At 38.4% G+C, this 23,858-nt stretch overlaps 2 protein-coding genes across 2 annotated transcripts in view; one reads left to right on the top strand and one right to left on the bottom strand.

Annotated features, from left to right (window-relative positions):
- The window catches only part of zfpm2b (zinc finger protein, FOG family member 2b), a 67,152-nt gene extending 64,186 nt beyond the window's left edge, over window positions 1–2,966 (top strand). The window contains exon 8 of the mRNA XM_072674700.1: window positions 586–2,966. Within this exon, the coding sequence (XP_072530801.1) occupies window positions 586–2,966 (2,381 nt within the window). The remainder of the gene's footprint in view (window positions 1–585) is intronic.
- A 1,189-nt stretch (window positions 2,967–4,155) lies between these two features.
- LOC140551068 (ATPase family AAA domain-containing protein 2-like) lies at window positions 4,156–23,010 on the bottom strand. Its single transcript, XM_072674437.1, is given in 22 exon segments — window positions 4,156–4,188; window positions 5,189–5,317; window positions 6,096–6,229; window positions 7,747–7,878; window positions 8,131–8,253; window positions 8,480–8,639; window positions 10,011–10,207; window positions 11,492–11,627; window positions 12,145–12,330; window positions 12,632–12,898; window positions 13,941–14,011; window positions 14,202–14,516; window positions 14,742–14,832; window positions 15,769–15,928; window positions 16,015–16,103; window positions 16,663–16,837; window positions 17,457–17,572; window positions 17,658–17,766; window positions 18,427–18,492; window positions 20,325–20,427; window positions 21,444–21,527; window positions 22,959–23,010. Coding segments are annotated over 22 exon segments (2,928 nt in total).
- Between the last annotated feature and the right edge of the window lie 848 nt (window positions 23,011–23,858).

Genomic DNA, 23,858 nt, shown 5'->3' with positions numbered 1-23,858 from the left:
TCAGTTTAAAATCATCTACAGCTCCTTTGATCATTTTGTATACTTCTTCATTTTTTACATCTTCATAGCGTCCTATTGGTTGGAGAAGATGAACAGGACAAGGAGTTAGAATTAGAATTGTATACATTTTATAGTCCTGAAAACACTAATTCAAAACTTCCAAATGATAGATTGTACACACAGCTGTACTGAATTCAAATACAACCATATTGGCTATTGGGTAAAATGAAAGAATCTTGAGTCTTCCTGAATTATGAGCATCAAAGCCAGATTACAATCTCATCTCTGATAGGTTTGAGTCTGATGTGTCTGATGAAGTATAAGCTATTACCAAGTGCTACTTAAACTACCACCTGTTGTCTATGCTACCTGAACCTGGTATTGCATATTTGTATGTTTAGTGTAGATCATAAAAAAATATTAAACAAAATCATAAAATCTGACTTTTATCTTAAGAATTTGTGTGTTGGTTATCTTTTCTCTATATCTACACTCACCAGAAAAAAATTATTTTATGTGAAAATGAATGTAATCATTATAACCAGTGATAAGATTCTTTTTTGTTGTTTGCTGTTGCTTCTGTAGCTTTCAAGACTGAAGAGACACCTGCTGGAAGCAGTTTGAAGTGCACTATTTGTGACTACACAGCTGAGACACTTGTGGCGCTCCAGCCCCACATCTTGTCCCACCTGTCTCAGACTGGGCTCAGGTGCAGTCACTGCCATTTCACTTTCCAGACGCTCCGAGAGCTGTCCAAGCACCAGGAACTGCACAGACACGGTGGTGTCGGTGGCAAGCTTGCTAAAGAGAGTGAAGTGGAGCAACCTCAAAGCCTTGGGGCAGACAGTCCGAAGCATGGTAGACGCGATTTGAGCAGGAAAGACACCCTAGAAAGCCCTGCTCGCCGAGAAGTGGGTCAGAGCACGGAGCAAGAGAGTGATCAACAGGGGCAGTCAGTTGCGAAGGCTGAGGTTAACTCAGGAAACAGGGCTAGCTTTTCCTACACTAGAGTGAAATCAGAACCCTCCAGTCCCCGCTTAGCTTCATCCCCAATACAGCACCATATGTCCCCAGCATTTCCGATGCCACCGTTCATGCCCCATGTTCCATTCACACAGGAAATAACTGCTGTCCCACAGGCCTCTGAGATATTGGCTAAAATGTCAGAGCTGGTCCATCGAAGGCTGCGCCATGGTGGAAATAGTTACCCCCCGGTAATGTACAGCACACTGGTGCCCAAAGGAGCAACATGCTTCGAATGCAATATCAGTTTCAGCAACCTTGACAATTATTTAGTTCACAAGAAGCACTACTGTAACAGTCGCTGGCAGCAAATGGCCAAGCCACAGGACTACACCAGCATTTTGGATAAGGCTGCGGATCCACTCAGTCCTAAGACTGGGGGTGGCTTAGCTAGCATGCTAAGTGCTGGTCATCCCCCTGATGTCAAAGGTCACGAATCAACCCAGTTCAATCCCTCCGCTTGCGATTCTTTCGTTGCAGGAGGCAAAGCTCCTGAGGAATTTGCTGTTCAGATTAAGAAAGCGTCAACCCCTTCTGGTGTGGAGGAGAGGCCGAATGGCATGCAGTTAGACTCGAAGAGTCCAAAAATCTCCTTAACAGAGAATGCCATGGACTCAAGCCATACAACTTGCGATGCCTGCAAGATCACCTTCAGTCGCCATGAAACCTTTATGGTACACAAACAGTATTACTGCGCCACCCGCCATGATCCACCAGTAAAACGTGCAAACAGCAATAAATCAGCAGCCAATCAGAAGTCAGTGCGTGCTCGTAAGAGAAGGAAGGCCTACGAGATGCCGGTTCACGATCAGGAGCAAATGCAACCCATGGGGCCTCCATCTTATCTAGGAATGGCAACAATTGGCAGTCCCTTCATGTCCCAGGATGTGATGGAAAGTCTCAAGGACCAGTTTCATCAGCGGTACAACATGATCCAGGGCTTGGTTCCCAAGCACCCTGAACCTTCCCTGACAGTTACAAAATCAGCCCTGGTGTCAAAGTGCAATGCAATTGCCCAAGAGGAAGGTGATGCGCCCATAGATCTAAGCAAAAAATGCATGGCACAGTTTGGTAAAATCTCAATCCCTGCTAAACTGCTCATGGACTATCACGAATGTGCAGTCTGCAAGATCAGCTTCAACAAAGTTGAGGATTACCTTGCCCACAAACAGAACTTCTGTCCAGGTAATGCTATTGATAGCAAGGTTCCAAGCATCAAAAAAGAAGGCCTGAGAAACTCAAACAGCAACAACAGTGCCACAGAAATGTCCAGCAAGAATGGCGGGTTTGAGCATCCAGTTCAGAATGCCGGTATTGTCCCGGCACATGCTGTGACGACATCTGATGCTGGGACATCTCCAGAGCAGCATGCAATTGTCATAAAAGAAGAGTACAGCGTGCAGCCTCTCGAGAGCTACCCGAGCTCAGCTAAGAAAATGAGAACAGATGAGCAGATATGGCCATACTATGAGATCAAGCCAACCGATTATGCCACAGGAATGCTTGTTACACAAAGTGAGCGGAGACAGAGTCCAAATGAGGGCAGCGAGGGCGAGAAAGACCAACCGATGCCTGATGGGAGTCATATTGGCACTGAAGACGCTGAGGAGAACCAGACTTTGGCCTTAAACGAGAGCCTCCAGCCTGAGGAGAAGTCAGCAGATCCAGAAAATGAGCCTGATGGCACTCCTACCCCAGATAATCACTTGACTTTCTCAAGTCCAGACGCAGAAGGTTCTACAAAAGCAAAGGAGAGCATACCAACATCTTTGCCAACTGAGGAGATCCCATCCAGTATAAAGAAAGGCACGAGTGGACCAATCTCCACTGCTGCAAATGTCAAGTACTGCCGTCCTTGTGACATCCAGTTCAATAACTTGTCAAACTTTATAACGCACAAGAAGTTCTATTGCTCGGCACCCACGACAGAGCATGTAAAATGAATCCTTACTTTTCTTTTCTTTCTTTTTTTTGCAATGCACCGTGCCCGTTTACACAACAGCAGACGGACAATCAAATCAGGAGATTTATCCTTCAGTGAATAGTGAATTTTGAAATGTTTGTTGAAAGAGTATTGTGTGTAATATTTTTGCCTCTTTGTGATGTATTTATTTATTTCCAAACATATTTCTAGCAGTAAATTAATACAGATTTGAGATAAGAATATAATCATCTTCACTTGGAGTCACACGAATAAGGCTACACAGTCAGCCAGAGGAATAATTAAATTAAAAATGGTAAATAACAAGCAAAATACACTGTAGACTGCAGAGCACTTCTCTGTTTAGACCACTGTGCACATTTTTGCAATCCTGAAGCACTCATAATGAAGGTCCTTCTGAAAATAATGACATACCTGTCAGTATGTGTAGGTTCTAGTTTGTCCTTGTTGTTATTTACAATTATTTACACTTGAATGTTTTTGTTGGTTTGGTTTTGTTTATATTTTGCGTATGCAGAATTCTTCTAAAAAGTACTTGTATGTGTTTGCTGGTTCATTAGTCTCTTTTTAAAACTTGGCTTCCAATGCAATACTTTTTGAAAGATGAACCATTAGCAGTATTATGAAAGAGGGACTTTTTTTGCCTACTTGGATCCCAGAAAATGTCTGTGGAAATGTTTACTTGTCTTGCTGAACACAAGGGAAAGGGGTTTACACTTGAAAAAGAGGACTCGGTGTAATCTTTATGATAGAAAAAAGTAATATGTTGTCAAAAATGTGTTGCTATGCATGTACCTGTATGGAATGAAATTCCAGATATGTTTGACATTTTGATTTTATGTGGCATCCAAATTAAAATTCTAATCTCAGGACTGAGCGTGTCCTAAATTTGATTTTTTACATTATAATCTAAAATAATTATATGGTTTTTGTTTTTGGGGTCACTCACTAAACACTAATGTTCACCTCAGATTCAGTAGAATATTCTGAGTAGATGAGCACCCCCTGGTGGTTCTTAAATGAGCTTCCTCTTTTTCATTAGGTACAGGAAAATTGAATACTGAAATTACATACAGTACATTACAGAATTGTGACCTGTCAGCCTATAGAAATCACATAAAGCTGTAAAAGATATCAGATTGGAGTGCACCATGTTTTATTGCAATTAGAGGTAAAGTTGAGGTAGAGATTCACTGAAAATGCTCAATTTCCTTCTTCATTTCCTAAAACACAAAAGAAATAAGTGCTTCTTCTGTCCTCTCTATCTAAATCAGTTTGTGTACAATATCCAGGCATTTAATACATAACAGTAAGTGCATAAAGCTAAGAAATACAGAGCACGAGAAGGGACCTTTACAAAGCTTAATTACTCCTGTTAACTTGCAAAATGAATTAAATAGAATTGCTTTACTTGTTCCAACTTATCCAAGTTATCAAACCTCAGAAAAGCTAATTATTGTGATGGATATCGTGTTTTTTCGAATATGTAAGTATTGATCTATTTTATTACCAATACTCCCACCTCTAGTGTCCGTATTTCCAATTGTTTTTACTGGTAAGGACTTTTATTTTCACTCCATGACATTGCAAAGCAGTGCAGCCTAACTATCACTACAATATCAGCTGTGTGAAGCGAAAGTAAACTGCATTTTCTATCTATCTGAATACTATCTGAATAAACATGCACTATATGTCCAAATGTTTGTGGACACCCCTTCTAATAAATGCATTCAGCTGTTTTAAGACACAAGTGTGCAAATGCACACACAGCTTGTGTGGTCTCTTTAGAGTGAGAAGTAGTGCCAATAGAATAGGACTCTGGAGCAGATAAACATAAACCTATTGGCCTTAACCATAAATCTAACACTCTAACAAGCTCAACATTTTTTTTTCAACAAACCACAGGCTCTGCATGTCTTTTCACATTTGCAAACCACAATGGTCTTAACAGGCACTGTCCATAAAAATAATATTAACTATAACTAAATTGTATGCAAAATAAAGTACTATTACATTTGATACTTGAGTACATTTAAAGCAAGCACTTACTGTAACTGTAAGCAGAAATCAAGTAGTAAATGGAGGACCTCTGCTTTTACTGCAGTCATATTTCAGCAAGGCTATCTCTATTTTCACTACAGGATTTGTGTACTCTGTCCAAAACTGAATTACTGCAGAAAAAGCAGAACTGAAAAGCAGCTGGAACTGTGGATAAGTTCTTACCCGAATGAGACTGGTTTTGTCGTAATCTGTGCGGTGTCTGTATATACACTGGCATAGGACTGCGTAGAGCTTCTCTAGCTGAAACACCTCATAGCCCTCAGTCTTCACCACCACATACTGTAGAAGCTCCTGAAGAAATGAGATATTCATAAAAATCAATCAATCAATCAATTAAATACTAGACACAAGCATTAAAGTCAACCTGAAATCAAAATAATTTTCTTTCCTTAAAAGTTTGTGTCTCTGGTCATATTATACATAAATCATCAAAACCTATCATTAAACTCCTATCACTATCACTCCTTTTTTTCTGCCAGAACTCCAGAAACACCAAACACTCAGATAGCTCAGAAATCTGGGACCCCTTCTGCCATGTTTCACTCAGATACACCACAATATGAAAGAAAAAAAAAAGTTATCACCAACTTTAATGCATCTTTTTTTACACTAAAGGATCATTAGAGAGCAAATTTTTCAGATCTCACAAAAACAGAATATAAGCAGATTATAACCGGATAAGCAATAATGGCCTGGGTGGGCAGGTTGGCACTTCCACTCCCCATCATTCAGCCAGCTAGGCGATTGTTAAAATTAGCAGTTAGTGTTCTCTATCAACTGTTGCCTTAGCAGCAGTGTGAAAAGTTGGGATGTAGCTACATATGATTCGGACAGGGCATGTGCTAGTTCTTACCCCTGTGACAACACAGTGACTATATTTAGTGAAATTAAATATATTTTAAAATGTTGACATTTTATTAAGTAACTCTATATGCAGGTTTTGGACTGATAAAACAGCTTTAGGTATGTTCTGCTTTAGCTATTTTGATCTTAACCTCTCAGCTTCACACTTCTGAAAAGCAAGTGCACAAACCTTTTTTTGTTTTTTTGACCATTGCTAGTTTATTACCTTGAGTTGCTCATGGTCCACAATGAGGGGCGGTGTTTTTTGGGACAGGATCTTCAGTGCTTTATCCACATTGATCAGCTGCTGTTCATGCTGCGGTGGTTTGATCGTGCGGGAGCTCAATCTAGTGCGCTTCTCTGTTAAAGGCCATCGTTAACAGTGAAATAACTGAAAACTTTCATGACAATTCAACTAGATTCAACTAAAACTTTTAAAAACAATTCAAAGTATCATGAAATCATTACCACGATTCAGGTCAATCGGATTATTCAGGAAAATTTCCAAGTTATTTCTGTAAACAAACTACAAATAAGATATGACTAGAAGAACTACTGACACTGTAGGGGAATGTAGTGGAAAGCGTTACATTGAGCTTGTTTGTTAATGTGTAAACAGATCAAGAATGTAGCCAATAATTTGTGCATACTGAATATTACTGTAATCCATTATAATCTATATTAATGTTCTAAAAATAATGCATTTTTAAACCTCTACTATTGGACAAACCCTTTTTTAAAAAATGACCATAAACAAATGTGGTGATCTATCTGCTAAGGCAATTCGATGTTGGAAGTAAATCTTCATGTACATCTCCATGTTTGACAGTTTTGTGATTTTCCAAGCAGATGTTTCCAGGTTTCAGTACTGTTCTCCCTTCTGCATTGCACAGGTGCGTGTGTATTTCCACTCATACACATCTGTGCTATCTAATTATCTAAGGTAAATGAGGAAGGTGAGTTGAAAGTTTGCCGAACAGGTGCCAATGCTGCGAAACACTATACACCTTATCAGATGTTTAGAACTAGCTTTCCTAAATATACTATATGTACAAAAGTATTAAGACATCTGCTCATTCATTGTTTCTTTTAGAATCAAGGGTAATAAAATATGTATTCTGCTATATCATTCCATAGAACACAGTTCCTCTGCACCGGAGCTTAATGTTGGGGGGGGGTTTATACCCCTCTAGCCCACAACTGACATTAGACATGGTGCCAATAGGTTCATATTAAATATTATTGTAATCCATTATAATTTATATTAATGTTCTAAAAATGCATTTTCAAACCTCTACTATTGGACAGACCCTTACAAATGACCATAAACAATAGCTTGCCAATAGCTTTGTGTTTATCTGCCCATAGTCTAGAGAGTTCTATTGGCAATGCTTTTCTACAGGGACTAGACAAGCTGTGAGTGTGCATTTACACATCTGTGTCAGCAATGGGTATAACTAATAAAAATAATGTTATTGCTCAAGTATATCAGTGAGGTTTTTGGTTCAGCTCCTGGACTGCTTCACGAGTGCTCACAACTCTGACTTGGCAGCTTTATGTCAAAAAGACCCACAAAAAGAAGAACAGAGTGATACACACTTCAGTTGTGTGCTGAATGGATACTGGATGGACTAAGATACTCCCCTGCAGTTCAAGAACTTACGTCACTGCAGAAACAACAATTTTACTGGGGGTTTAGCCTCCTCTATGCACCACTGGTTGAAAGCAGAAACTTGTGATGTAACATTAGCAGGAAAGATGTGCATTATTAGAAGTTACTCATTGGCATTTACACACTTGTGAACGTTAATACCAAAACTAGCTAAACAGTAAATAACATGCCAAAAACCATTCATTAGCATTGAGAAGGTTCTTACTGTTAGGCCGTGGGGTTCTGGGGGTCATTGTTGCCGTGGCAACTTTACGCTGAGACTGCTTTAGCTCTCCAGCTTCACGCACCCTTTCCTTCACCTGGTAGAAAGGTGGTGCGAACCTGGACGAGCTGAAACCTTCAAATATAAACAACAGAAACATGCATTTATTTCAGAAAGGTTTCGCACCACGAGTGCTTTCAACTTTCACACCTGATATAAATGTCATTATCACTAAACGTTGCTTTAACAGCAATACATCGACTTATTGCATGTTCAACTACATATATGCTGACAAGCTTATTGTATGCTGATATGCATAATGTATGCTGACAAGACTTTCAGGTTCCCCATTTTCATGAGTTCACGGTGTGTGTGTTCTGTGTTCACCTCTCATGTTCCGTGATTCTCTGATTTTTCCACAGATTTTCTCAAAGTCCTCATCCAGCTCATCTGTGATGATGGCGTGGACTGTGTCCTTCAAAGTGCATGCACGGTGGCGAATCTGGCGATCTAAAGTGCAGTGTGTAAAATTTGATGGGCAGAGTCACGTTTAAAGCTGTGTGCAGTTCATCTTTATAGATAACGGTCATACAGTGTCAGAAACCACATTAGCAAGTCTATTAGGGATTACTGAACAACTCCACACAGTTTGAAGAGTGTGTGTGATTTGATTATTGAGAAAATACATCACTTTGAACTAAATGATACAGAGAATGTTCTGGGAGGTGTAAATTACCAGTCGGATCACTATCAGGGTTGTACTTGAGAGCATTCTTCCAGATCAAATCCACGTCATGCAAAAATTCCTTTACTGTGACGTACTTGTGAGTATCGATCTTCGTGAGTACGGTGGACAGATCCATGGGCTGCTTTATAACTGTGCAGTAGTCTGGCACCTACACAGATTAACACACAGCTTTACTATCCCTGATACGCAATAAAATCCAGTATATTTAGGGTTTCATACTGCACTGAAATGGGACAAGTACTGCTGCATTAATACAGTCATCCCCATTAAAACCTGTCTAAAAACTAAAAAAACATCAGACAGGGGGGAAAAACCTCCGGTGGATGTGAGAGATGTCTAATTGAGGTTATTTTACCAAAGAGAATTTCTATTAATTACATTTTACAAATTATATAATTTCATCAGTTGTATGGTTTAATAAAATATATTACCTTCATGTCTCAACATTATTAAAATAAAGAGCAAAAGGTCCATATGTTTAAATATCTTAAAAAAGATAAAAGTTATCATGGGGTGTCCGAATGTTTTCAAATGACTTTTTAAAACCTGTTTATGTTACGACTATTATGTGTTGAGAACCGTGCAGAGGTGCAGTATTTCATGTTTATACAGTGCCTTGCAAAAGTATTACATGCTTTGTTACATGCTTTGTTACCTGACAACCTGAAATTAAAATGGATTATTTATGGGTTTGCATCATTTCATTTATAGAACATACCTACAACTCTCGAACATTTGAGTGTGAACATTTACTGTGAAGCAAACAACAAATAGGATAAAATAACAGAACACTTCAGTGTACATAACTATTCACCCCATATTCAGTCAGTATTTTGTAAAGCCACCTTTTGCGGCAATTACACCTGCTTAAGTCGCTTTGGATAAGTTGCTATGAGATTGCCACATCCTGCCACTAGGATTTTCATCCATTCCTTAAGGCATACTTCTCCAACTCCTTCAAGTTAGATGGTTTCCGCTGGTAAACAGCAATTTTCAAATCTGACCACAGATCCTTGCAACTTTGTCCCTGACATGTTAGGAGATCTCCTGGTCTTCATGGTGTTGTTTGGTTAGTGGTGCCTCTTGCTAAATGGTGTTGCAGCCTCTAGGACCAGAAAAGGTGTGTATGTACTGACAGATCATGTGACACTTGGATTGCACACAGGTGGACTTCATTTCACAAAGCATGTGACTTCTGAAGGTAACTGGTTGCACCAAAACTTAGGGGGTGAATACATATGCACATGCCAATTTTCAGATGTTAATTTCCACAATTTTATTTTAAATAGATTTTTCTCATTTCACTTCACCAACTTTGTGCAGATGCATCACATACAATTCAGATAAAAAAAAAAAAATTAAATTACAGGTTATAATGTATAAAAATAGGCAAAAGCTATGGGGGTGATTGCATTTACAAGGCACTGTAGCAATAAATACTGATGACTGGTAAAAAAAAAAAAGACCAGTTTCAGATCAGGACCCTGAATCTAGTCTGAATGTGTGTGAGCAGTATAACCTCTTCTATATCCACAGGTTTGGTAAAGGCTTTGAAGCGTCTATCCTGGGCCAGTCGCTCAGTGACGCTGCGCAGGAAGAGGCGGAGTTCCCTCAGGGTGTGTTCTTCCTGTTCCTCCAATTGCAACAGCTCTGACTCAGTCATCTGATGGGGAGGAGGGGGCGGAGCCAACGGCAAAACCTCCATAGCCTGAAGCACTGAGGAAAATACACACAAACAAATATGCATAATAATGCATCAAAACACACATACTGTATACGCACCATGCAAATGCATGTGAGTTCATATAGATTAAAAATGTCTATGAGTACTATAAGATGATCATTTTTCACGACATATTTCGTAGAAGTGATTTGAGGTCAGATCCACTTGCGTAAAGAAGGAGAAAGCCATGAGAAAATAACTGGAAAAAACAAGAGTTTCTAAAGGACCAGGTAGACCATCAACACTGCACCTCATGAGATAAACTGCACATAAAGGTTTGTGAAAGCAGATAAAGTAAGCTCCACTACTGCTTCAGATATAAACACATCCACAGGTGTTTGTGTCATCCTTCAACTTGTGCTGCCACAACAGATCTGACTCTTAGAGACGCTCCACAAGACCTTATGGATCACATAAATAAGCCTTAGGTCGTCGGTTCACCGGTTGTCCTTCCTTGGAGCACTGGTTGGTAGGTACTGACCACTACATACCAGAAAACCTCCACAAGACCTGCCTTATGTTGTGGAGAAACTCTGGCCCAGTCGTCCAGCCATCATTATTTGGCTAAGTCTCAGATTTGAATGGGTTTGCGTTTTTTAACACGTCACCTTCAAGAACTGACTGTTCACTGTGCTGCCTAATATATCCATCCCATGACAGATGCTACTGTAGATGAAGATAAACAGTGTATTTCACTTCACCTGTGCTAATATTATAGCTGATTGGCGTATATACTGATGCTGTCACGCAAAATCCTTGTATTTCCAAAAGAGCACTTCGCATGAGAAAGAAAATGCCTAGTTAACTTTCAGTTCAACTTTAACAAGAACAAAACTGTGATGGCTAGACGACTGACTGGGTCAGAACATCTCCAAAACATCAGTCAGGTCTTGAGGGTTTTTCTGGTGGGGTGTTTCTGCTACTAAAAGTGCTCCAAGGAAGGACAACCAGTCAACCAGTGACAGGGTCATAGGCACTGATGCTGGTGGAGGACTTAAAGGATCAGCCGTTAACATATTGGTGCCAAATACCACAGAACACCTCGCCTCGAATGCTCAGATCTGTTGTGCTGCACAATGTTAACCTACTCAATATTAAGCAGGTGGTATAATGTTATGACTGGTCGGTGTATATACTGTGTATATATAAGCATATACACAAGAACATACACAAAAATGCACACACATACAGTATATACACAATTCTGATTATAGAGGCATTCAATATGATCGCCACTTCTACTTTACTTAATTATTACTGAGAGATAAGTTACTGACAGGCTTTCCTTTTGGATGGAGGGGTCTTAGCAGCCTGATGGAGAATCAGATCCTCAAAAAACTTCATCCGCTCTGTCCGGGAAGGCAGCCGCACATGGAAAACTTCTCCATACTCCACTCGGAACAGAGTCTGGAGCTGAGTCAGACAAACACAAACATCAGCGGACTACAAACACACACACACACACACACACACACCACACACACATACAAAACCAGCCCTATAATTCTAAAGCAGATGCTATAACAGATGGAGCTCACAAACTGTAATAAAACGTCATTTATTTACCAATTTATTTAAACAACACAACTTTTAATTGCTTGTTTGATGCTCTATCTTTATTGAGCCACTTCTCCAACATCAGACACAAGAGTTATAACCATCTGTGTTGTATTACATTTTGCTACACAATGTAAACCAAATGTATTTTTTTTTATAATAAATGAAATGAAATTAAATTGCACTTTCTATCTTCTGTGAAGCACTTTGAGATGCTGTCATGCAAGCGTACCATTTATTCATCTATTTATTTATTTATTTAATTATACATATTAATGTTATCATTTTTTTGGAACTGCAAAAGAAAGTAGTGTTAAATAAAGTAAGAATAATATATATATATATATATGTGTTGGTGTGAGTGTGTGTTTACCTCCTCAGCCAGGTCAGCATGAGCAACATCGGAGGTGGCAAACAGCAAAATGGGGGAGAATGAGGGGATGTCCTGGAGCAAGCTGAGGAATGTGGCCTTCAGGTTCCCGCTGACTGTGTCCCACCACTGCTGGACATGGGGCAAGTATAGGATGCTGGGAGACGTCCGCTTAGCCTCGCAAAACACCTGACGGAACACAGACACACAAACTAAAGCCATGAGTAACAGAGAAGACAGGAAATTAGACCTTAAGCTTGACCTGTAAACACTGTAGTTTTATATTATTACTGTAAACTGTTAATAAATACTTTAGGGACAGATGTAGTCCCTCAACCAAGTCATGTTTGGTGTCTGAAGTTCTTTTGTCTACTTCTTTAGTTTTAGCTTCAGTTGGAGCTACGAGGCTAATGTAGCTAAGATGTAAAGAAAGTCTGTAGCCTACCAATTAGAACAGTGCTAACTGCTGCTGATATGAAACAGTGTGTACCTGAGCACAGGCCTCCTCAGGTGAAGTGCTGCTGATCCCAAACAGCACAGCCAGGTCCAAGGTATACAAGGTAAATTTTTCAAGAGCATGTAGCACTGCGGGGGCGAGGTGGGAACTGTGGCCCGCGCCGGGACGGCCAGAGAGGAGCAGTCGGGGTCGACAGGTGGTGAGGTGTAGGGCAGCATTTCTGTGAGGGGGAGAGAGAAAGAGTTGAGGGTTGAAGAGTTCTACACTGCCCCTTTGCTACCTCTTGTTCTACAAAAGGTTCTGTTAAATGTATGGGTGCTTTTTAATGAAGTTACAGGCTGTTTAGATGACACCTTCAAACTCTTACTGCGCTCCTTTGCAAATGCATGTTGTTATTATTCTTTAAAAATATGTTGTATATACTGTATGTACTGTATGTACTGTTTATTCACCTTTTACCCTGATGATAAATATGCTACTGTTTCACATATGCATTGGAAATGTCCTAAGGTACACGAGTTTTGGACCAAAATTTCCTCAACTTTGTCAGCAGTCCAGAAGTCCTGCTTTGAATTTTTTTTATGATGAACTGGCTATTAAAGGTGGAAGCCATTTTCTTTGTATGATTTTATGATGTATATTTTATTGATTGTTTTGTTTAAACTGGACAATTGATCACAAAAAATGAAACCAGAAATCAAATGACTAGAAACATCTAATTGTAGATGTTATTAGTAGCAAGATTTAAACTGGAGATTCTTAAAGTACTGTTCTGCATGTAAGGAAATAACAGCTTCACAGTGAGATTTACCAAAGCTGTTAGCTGTTTCACTTTGTTATCATTCACTGAAATGTTTGAATGCTTTCAAATAAAATGATTCATTTCATTTGCCGCTGCCTGGATTTGACTGATTAATGAAATTTAAATTCTTGCGTTTATATTAAGCTATAACAGCGTAAAAGACCATGCTACACATGGCTGACATAGGAAAAAAACACTAAAGACTGTCTTAAGAAAATAATTGCCTTTCTCAAATATTTGACGTATGAAGTAAAATATTCTCTTGAGAATTGCAATTGAGAACATTTTATTGAACATCTCAGTGTTTCTCCTAAAATTGTTTGTGTTCTTCTTTAAAAAAAACTTGTGAATCTGCACAAAAAGCATTGTATGGACGGACTCTTAAAAATAGCAAAGGTTTAGTTAGCATGAAGCAGCTTTTCTTTTCCAAACCATACCGTTAAAAGCACACACTAAAACTAATTTGAGCTGAAGGTGTATTAAAGTGCAATACCTGCTGCTATGCCGGAGTCCTCGTGGTTTGGTGTATTTGTGAATAGCTGTAGTGCTGGAGGACGGTGTCTCATCATCACTGTACATGAGCTCATCATCAAGGATGTGATACATAAGATCTGAAAGTTGGGAATAACTAGAAAATGTCAGTAAATGAAATGCACTGGTAGCCAAATACGTTCCTGTGGTTAAAAAAATGTATATATATATAATATATATTATAATAATTTTATATTTTATAATATATTATAAAAATTATATATAATAATTTGATCAGTTCTCTAAAACGTCTTAAAAAGTATGACTGACCGCCGTCTCTCTTCCGTTTGAGCCCCTGTTCTGTATGAGGGTAGATCCTTTGCAGGACGGTCAGTATACTGGCCAGGCTGGAGCTCAGCAGTGGCTGCAGCGCTGGGTCCAGTGCTTTAGCAGGTGAGGAGACAGCCCGCTGAGACGCCGGCACCATCTTCATCATCGCATGTGCAAAGTCCCGGCTGGAGATGGAGATGGAGTTCACGTTCAGCAGGAGTTTGCTGGAGGTGCTGTAGATCTGAGGGTAGCGGCAGCGCAGCGCACAGAGAGCAGCCTCAGTACACACTGCTTTAATGTCTGCACCACAGTAACCTGGAGTAGCAGGGCGAGGGTGGTAACACATATCGTAAATATGTATTTAGCTAAATTAACATATATTTTTATATACATATATTTTAAGTAGTGTAAACTAACACAGGCTAAAATGTAAGATCCAATTATAGTAAACATTTTATATTGGGCCCTGTTAGGCTCTAAAAAAAAAATTTATATTTCAACTATGGCTAATAAATTAGGCCTGGCTGTGGTTAGTCTTACCAACACATTTCTCTGCCAGTTCCTCAAGAAAGATGTCAGATGGACAGGGCTTCCACTGCCTGGTGTGAATCTTTAAAATAGTCTTCCGTGCCTGTGTGAGTATGATGAAAAATAAAGCAGTCAGTCTGCTGGATGATGAATGTTTCGACAAAAGTACAGGTAAAACAAGTATACTAGTTAAAGAGGGAAAATAAAACACATTAGACCTCACCAATAGTAAAAAACAAAATACGGCACATGCATACATGATAGCTGCCACTGTTGGGCCCTTGAGCAAGGCGCTTAACCCTCTCTGCCCCCCCGGGCACCACGGCAATGGCTGCCCACCACTACAGGCATGTGTGCTCATTATCACTGTGTGAGTTTGCTTACTAGTGTGTATGTGTAAAGCATGGACAATGTCAAAAATAAATTCCTTGCCGTAGTCTACTTGCCCCTGGTCCCACATAGCATAATTATTTACTGCAAATGTGGCAAATGAAAAAGATACATATAAATTAATATGTATATTAATGTTAAATGTTTGAACATTTATATTACATTCTTATTTTATACAACATGTTTGTAGCGCAATATCATGCGAGTGCTTACCAAGAAATCTATGGCTTTTGAAACCTCTAACTGCAAATGTGTGTTGTAGAGTCAACTCACGCCATTGTCAGCACAAAATCTTATAATACTCCTTGAGGAAAAAACATGTCTTCTCTATGATAAAGCAACGTGGCCACAATTCAGTGCTTTTACATGCCTTGAGTTGCCTTTAGGTTAAAGAAAAAAAGAAGAGAAAGACTGTTTCTGTTTTTGCTCATTTCTAATTAAAGGAAAACTCGCTTTTACATTATGTATCTGTCATTTCTGGCCATGAAGATTCATTTCTTAATTCTTGTCTTGACTATGAAACGAAAATGAAACAACCCTACGTTTTTTTATTTACCAATAATGCGTTTAAAAGCTGTGCTCTTAAATAAGAGGAGCAACAATCTGTTATAATCTACTCTTTTGAAAAATACAATAATATAGTTCTGACCTCTCTGTCGGGCAGACCGAAGAGAAACTCTCTGTCGAATCTTCCGGGTCTTCTGAGCGCTGGATCAATGGAGTCCAGCCTGTTAGTGGCACCAATGACCACCACCTCTCCCCGAGTGTCCAGACCATCCATGAGAGCCAGCAGAGTGGACACAATAGAGCTGCGAGAGCACAAACATACAGTTAACATACATTAAATGTAACTTACCTTATAACTGTGCAGACACAGCTTTTAACTCCAACACACCTGTGTATCTGATCCTGACGGCTGGACCGAACCGGGGCCAATCCGTCGATTTCATCAAAGAAGATAATGGACGGACGCATCCGATAAGCCTAAAAGAGCAGATTTCCGTGAATATTTCTTTGTGTGGATTTTCCTAGTGTCATGATAATCTGCAGTGCACAAATACTTGCAGGCAACCGCAGTCAAATACAGAACCTTTTACCTTATTTTTTATTTAGAATGGAATCATTTCTCAAGATCACACATTTTTGAATTTTGAGATTTTCAAGATGTCAAAATTCAATTTTAGACATTGCATTAAAACAGCAGACTGATGGAACTCAAGTATCAAGTAAAAGGAACAGAAAAACTGTATTTCACACTGTCATGGTGAAATTTTGGCTTTTAATCCTTAGTTCACTTCCGCCCAGAACCATGCCTAATTAGCGCAAGAAACATGCGTGATCAACTAATCAAATATTAAAGTAGTTGCCAACTAATTTGGTTGTCCAGCAGCCGACTAAGTCAATTAATCATTGCACCCCTAAATGTGATGTTTCAGCAACATTGTGTAGCCCTAACCTAAGCCTGTGCTGCAGCTCTCACCTGGATCAGGCATTTTGTGGAAAAACACAATTGTAGACTAGATTATACACCCTTGTTGCTGACCTGATCAAACAGCAGGCGGAGCTGTCTCTCAGACTCTCCAACCCATTTACTAAGGCAGTCCGCTCCTTTCCTCATGAAGAACGCCACTTTCCTCTCCCCATTACTGCACTCATTAGCTAGAGCACGGGCCACCAGCGTCTTCCCCGTTCCAGGAGGACCATAGAACAAGCAGCCCCTGAAAAATGTTAAGTGAGTAAGAGTGTAAAAATAAAAAAGTTAAAGAATGTTTTTTTAGCCCCAAGAGTCTATTTTGTGGACTTTTGTAATGACTACATAACACAGTAAAAACTTAACAATTCATTGAAGAAAGGGTCACTGAATCATTCAGTGAAAACAAAAACAAATCATAGTAGATACTGAACAGTTCATAGAAGATACTGAATCATTCATAGTAGCCACTGAATAATTCATGGATGACACAATAATTTATAGTAGATACTGAATAATTCATAGCAGATACTGAATCATTCATAACTCATGCTAAATAATATTATAATATTACAACAAAACTTATTATAAGCCTGGGGCTCAAAGGGTTATCCTTTTACATTGCATCGCTTATTATTCAGTTATTAATCTTAAGGCCTTTTATTCAGTAACTATTCTTCAACGTATGTGTGAATGCCAGTTGTAATGAGAATGAGAATAGTGTGGGCTCACATGCAGTCACTCAGGACTGGTTTTGGGGACATTGAATAAGTTTAGTCTTGAATAAAATTTACTATCTGGGTCTATCTAGGTCGTACAGCTGGGTGTAATAGTTTTAGATGTATGTAGACCTTTCTTCCTCTAACCTTGGTGGCTGGATTTTAAACTTGTCAAAGACCTCAGGATAAACCAGGGGGAAAACTACCATCTCCTTCAGCGAAAAGATATGACTGTCTAGGCCTCCAACACTGTCAAAACGGACCTGCAGTTCACAGCACAGGAGCAGTGTGAGCTACACAACTGTATTTTCTTAAGTAAGGAAGTGAATTTGGAACCACTGAGCTCACCGATTGATCAATCTCCATTGGGTCAACATCAGCAAGGCTTTCTCCAAGCTTTAACCTGTCTTTGCGTGTCCCCAAAATATCCTCCTTACGTAGGTTTATAGGGAAGAGCCTGTTCGAGATAATAATTAGTTTGAGAGTCGGCATTACCTTCGAGAGTCGGCTACACAGAAGAATGACCTGGCGAAGTCCAAAGGATTTGACTAAATGCGGCTGGAGACAACATTTCAATTTTTCTAGGAATAAAACAACTATGTCATATAGTCATAGCTAAGATTAGAAACACTACATGTAAAAATATGAAATATACTAAGAGATACTAAAAAAAGAATATTTACATAAACATAAAGATCTGGGTGGATAGCTAGTATTCCATCCATTATTGTATGTAGCTGTAAATATAAACAAATCTGGCCAAACAAAAACTTTCATTCTGTTTACTCCAGTCCCAGCAGAGGGCGCTAGTACTTTCAAGAGTGCAATAATAAATCCCCTCTGAGGAGTAAAACCTTTACATGTCTTTACATGTTTGCACACTGATACCATAATAGTGGTGAATGTTAAATGTAAGCAAGTTCAACAAAAACTGTACCATCGATTTTAGTCTGCCCTAACTTTTGGCACAAATTGGACTGTGACTGAAATGTGATTTGATGCCTTCCTAATATATTACATGGGATACTTTGTAAAGGCAATTAATAATCCAGGACGTTTTGACAAAACTGATATTTAATCACATGATCCACATAGGTTTAAGGTGTAGAGTCCGTACCTTCGGTCATCATCAGAGGAATCATCCTCTTTATCCTCTTCCTTACTGTACCACACATACTTGCAACTGTGGATCAAACATCATTACACACTCAACACCAAATACACAACCAACCTCAATACACTGTTGTTTAAATATTATTACTTAACTAATCATCTTATTAAATCTACGCATTTAGTACAACATTTTATTAAATATTTCAAAACTTTACTTGAAGTTAATTTATTAAGCTTTATTCTGAATATCAACGCTATTTCTGGATAGGAATTTGACTTGACTTAAATTGACTTATTTCGGAAATTAAATGAATTAGAACTTAGACATTAATTTAACTGGAATTTATTTGGGAAACTATTGTCATTAGAGATTCATTCTGGATATTAATGTCATTAGAGATTCATTCTGGATATTAATGTCATTAGAGCTTCATTCTGGATATTAATGTCATTAGAACTTCATTCTGGATATTAATGTTATTAGAGCTTCATTCTGGATATTAATGTTATTAGAGCTTCATTCTGGATATTATTGTTATTAGAGCTTCATTCTGGATATTAATGTTATTAGAGCTTCATTCTGGATATTAATGTCATTAGAACTTCATTCTGGATATTAATGTTATTAGAGCTTCATTCTGGATATTAATGTTATTAGAACTTCATTCTGGATATTAATGTTATTAGAGCTTCATTCTGGATATTAATGTCATTAGAGCTTCATTCTGGATATTATTGTTATTAGAGCTTCATTCTGGATATTAATGCTATTAGAGCTTCATTCTGGATATTAATATTAGAGCTTCATTCTGGATATTAATGTCATTAGAACTTCATTCTGGATATTATTGTTATTAGAGCTTCATTCTGGATATTAATGCCATTAGAACTTCATTCTGGATATTAATGATATTAGAGTTTAATTCTGGATATTAATGTTATTAGAGCTTCATTCTGAATATTAATGCTACAAGAACTTCATTCTGGATATTAATGTTATTAGAGCTTCATTCTGGATATTAATGTTATTAGAACTTCCTTCTGGATATTATTGTTATTAGAGCTTCATTCTGGATATTAATGTTATTAGAGCTTCATTCTGGATACTATTGTTATTAGAGATTCATTCTGGATATTAATGTTATTAGAGCTTCATTCTGGATATTATTGTTATTAGAGATTCATTCTGGATATTAATGTTATTAGAGATTCATTCTGGATATTAATGTTATTAGAGCTTCATTCTGAATATTAATGCTATTAGAACTTCATTCTGGATATTAATGTTATTAGAGCTTCATTCTGAATATTAATGCTATTAGAACTTCATTCTGGATATTAATGTTATTAGAGCTTCATTCTGGATATTATTGTTATTAGAGCTTCATTCTGGATATTAATGTTATTAGAGCTTCATTCTGGATATTAACGTCATTAGAGCTTCATTCTGGATATTATTGTTATTAGAGCTTCATTCTGGATATTAATGTCATTAGAGCTTAATTCTGGATGTCAATGTCATTAGAGCTTCATTCTGGATATTAATGTTATTAGAGCTTCATTCTGGATATTAATGTTATTAGAGCTTCATTCTGGATATTAATGTCATTAGAGCTTCATTCTGGATGTTAACGTCATTAGAGCTTCATTCTGGATATTAATGTCATTAGAGCTTCATTCTGGATGTTAACGTCATTAGAGCTTCATTCTGGATATCATACAGTGTCACGATACATTCATTAACAGATCAATTAGAGATAACTAAAAAGTTCCACACAGTTTGAAGTGAGTGTGTGACTACTTAAGGAAAAGGATGAGTTATTTGTGTACAGTGCACTACTTTATCACTTTAATTAGTTAAATGTTGAAGCTGAAAATGTGGAAGCTACTGTGGATGCATACCTGGCTGCTCTCCTGCCAGTGGTGTACACACTCCTGGGCATCGAAGCATTGAAACAGAAGCTCCCAACAGCAGTCTGACGATTACAAAATCTGTCTGGCCACTCTGAAGTAGCAGCAAAAACATAGATTCTACATTAGCTTCAGCCATCAATACTGAAACCTTAAAGGAATAGTTTGACATTTGCACAATGTTCTGCATGCACACTTTTCTTGGGTTTATTTTTTAAATGCAGCATTCATTCATTTCAGAGTTGCTTGTGTGGTTCCTGACACTGCATGCCAAAAAGATATTGATAAACACTAATAAAAAGGCCACCTGCTCATTCTTTGTTCTTGAAAAATCAAGGGCATTTAAAAAGTGTGTATCCTGCTTATGTTAGAGTAACTGTCTCTATCGTCCAGGGAAGGTATTCTACTGATTTTCTACTGATTTTGGAGCATTGCTGTGAAAATTAGATTTTAAGCAACAAGAGCATTAGTGAGGTCAGGATGTTGATGATCACCACCCCACCTCATCTCCAACTCCCCAACTCATCCCGAAAGTACTGGATGGCGCACCATCCATCATTCCAGAGAACACAGTTCCCCTACTCCACACCTCCATGCTGGGGGGCTTTATACCACTATAGCCCACACATGACATTAGGCATGGTGCCAATAGGTTCATGTTCATCTGCTCCAGAGAATCCTATTTTTTTGGCAGTACTTCTCTATAGGGACTAGGCAAGCTGTGTGTGTGGAAAAATTGTGTGAAAGGTACTGAATGCCACTTTGTAGAGTATGTGTGGAACGTAAGAAGATGTCTCTCTGGAAACAGATTTTAGAGGCATGCCTCGTGTTCATAGGAAGGAAGATCTAAAGATATATATGTCTAAATAATGTCTATTCAAAGCTGAATGTTCACTGTACTTTAGTTTTTACTACAGTGCCAGACACCACGTTATGTAAAATAGTGTATAAATAATTAAATTAATACTAAAGCCTTGGCTAATGACCATATCTGAGATAACAGGGAAATTACACAGATTAGATTTTTCACTGAACTCTTAAATACACTAATAAGCTCACACTACCCAGTGATGCTTATTGAAGGTCCAATGTCTTCCCTTACATACTTACCATGCTTACTTTTGTCCTTATTATAAACATCCTCGTTATCGTAGTTGTCTTTCTCATCATACTTAGCATCATCATCAGAGTAGTCTGGAAACAATGACGGGGGTTTTGTTATTGAATTATTGAGGAAATAATTACAGGAAAATATTTCTCAGAAAGATAATTCTTTCCTTCTTTATGCTTTAAATAAAGATACAGTTCAAATGTTCAAAGGCTTCCACCGTTTATAAAATCAGACAGGATGATAGCTTTCAGAAACTCTCATCTACCACTAATGTAGTGGTGCAGTATTCCCATCCCATGGCTGCACTATTAATTTTTATCTCGTGTTTAGACCTGATAAGAAACAGAACAGTGTAATCGTATAACTCGTCTGGGACCACTTTACTGGTTTGGGCATTGCGGTTAGCGATGCAGTTGTGTATATACCGATCAGCCATTACGTTAGCACCACTGACAGGTAAAGTGAAAACATTCACATTTACATTTACATTTACATTTATTGCATTTAGCTGACGCTCTTATCCAGAGCGACTGAAGGTCCAGAGCGATCCAAGGGTACTCATATTACAAAGGTGGGCCAGTGTAGTGTTAGGAGTCCTGCCCAAGGACTCTTATTGGTGTAGCACAGCATAGTCACCCAGACTGGGAACTGAACCCCAGTCTCCCACGTGGTATGGTAGTTCACTGGCAGGTAGTGGCGTTATCTGTTGCGCCACACCAACCACCACCAACCACCACAAAACACTGATTATCTTCATCTACAGTGGCATCTATAAGGGATATATTGTGGATATATTAGGCAGCAAGTGAACAGTCAGTTCTTGAAGGTGATGGAAAAATGGTTAAGTATAATAATCTGACTAACCTAGCTGCGATGGCTAATTGCCTGAGTCAGAGGATCTCCAAACCCCTAGGTAGTCTTGTGGGGGTGTTGCTGGTATGCAGTGGCAGGGTCATTGTCACCTAAAGCTCACTAATGTGATTTGAGGCCCCACCTCATAACTTACAGGACTAAAGGATCTACTGCTAACGTCTCGGTGCCAGATACCCCAGGATGCCTTCTGAGATCTTGTTGAGTCCATGGCTCAAATGCTCAGATTTTATGTTATGGTTGATCGGTGTTCAGTTACTGAAGATAATAAGATCATAATAGTAAATATTAAACTTCCATCAATCTTAATTCTCACAATAACCAAAGACTGTGAACTGCAGCTGAACTGTTTTTATGCTTGAACAACCTGAAGCCGACCTTAGTAAGAGAAGAACCACTTTTGAGTTCCATAAAGAACTATGTTTGCAATGTTTGAGTTTTTTACCTTAGAAGAAACTTTTCACAAACTATTACCAAACCAAACATTTTTGTAATGTTTCTTAGTTTAGAAGCATGTATTTCACAACAAAAGACCAACGTTATTTTAAAAAGCCAATAAACCTGCAAAACATGCTTTTTCAGTTCAAAATTTCCTTTTAAACCCTACAAAAAAAGCATCTTTCAATTAAACAACAGAACCTCACCCTTATCTTCCTCTTCAGCGTAGTCTTCTTTCTGTTCTTCCGGCTCAGTCATCTTTTTTCTCTTCAGTCCTGCAGTGTTTTGCTAGTATAAAGATATGAACAAATTAATGGATTAATTAATGCACTCTGAATGGTGCGTCACGCTGCTATTGTAAACATGCTATACAGTAAGCAGGCCTACGCGTCAGTTATCTACATTTTGCATTTTGCTTGGGACCATTCAGCTCAGCTGACTAATGCTCATCTGAGCGGCTGGTTTTAAGCGTGGTCAGAGATGATAATAGAAAATCTTCAGTAAAAAGCGTCACTGACAGTGAGATTACTGAATAAAGCCCTCAGCGACAGAACAGAGACGCCTACGTCTGTCACTAATCAGCACAGATAACGCACCAGAGTAATAAAACAAAGAGGCTACGCACCACCCGGGGATTTTCCCAGACACAGTGCTTCTGTCACCAACACAAAGAAAGGTCAGAGGTGTGTAGAGTGTCCTAAACCTAAAAGCACTGTTACTTTGGTGAAATAAGAACTGCAGTAAAACCAAAAGCATCTTTACAAAAACAGTCTAAGAGGAAGAACAAAAGTATCAAAACTCAAAACTACTTAGCTCTAAAGCGAGAGGTGTGTACAGTATGGTTACAGTAAAGCAGTTCATCAAACTGAACCTAAATTAAAGAAATTAGGAGCTAAATGTGTGATTACTTTCTTCACTAATAAACTTGAAGATGTTTTGAAGATCAATCAACATTGCACCTAACACTGTTAAACAGACACTGCCTTTTTGTAGATTCTTTTCTGAAATTGTTTTGCTTTTTGATTTGTATTACTTTGAAGCAATGAGCTGTGATGAGCTGCTATAACAAAATTCATAATAATAAGAAGACCAATATAAAAAAGAAG

This window comes from Salminus brasiliensis, chromosome 3 (assembly GCF_030463535.1).
Source record: "Salminus brasiliensis chromosome 3, fSalBra1.hap2, whole genome shotgun sequence".
Classification (NCBI taxonomy): Eukaryota; Metazoa; Chordata; class Actinopteri; order Characiformes; family Bryconidae; genus Salminus; species Salminus brasiliensis.
This window is presented reverse-complemented; position numbering and strand designations above follow the sequence as displayed.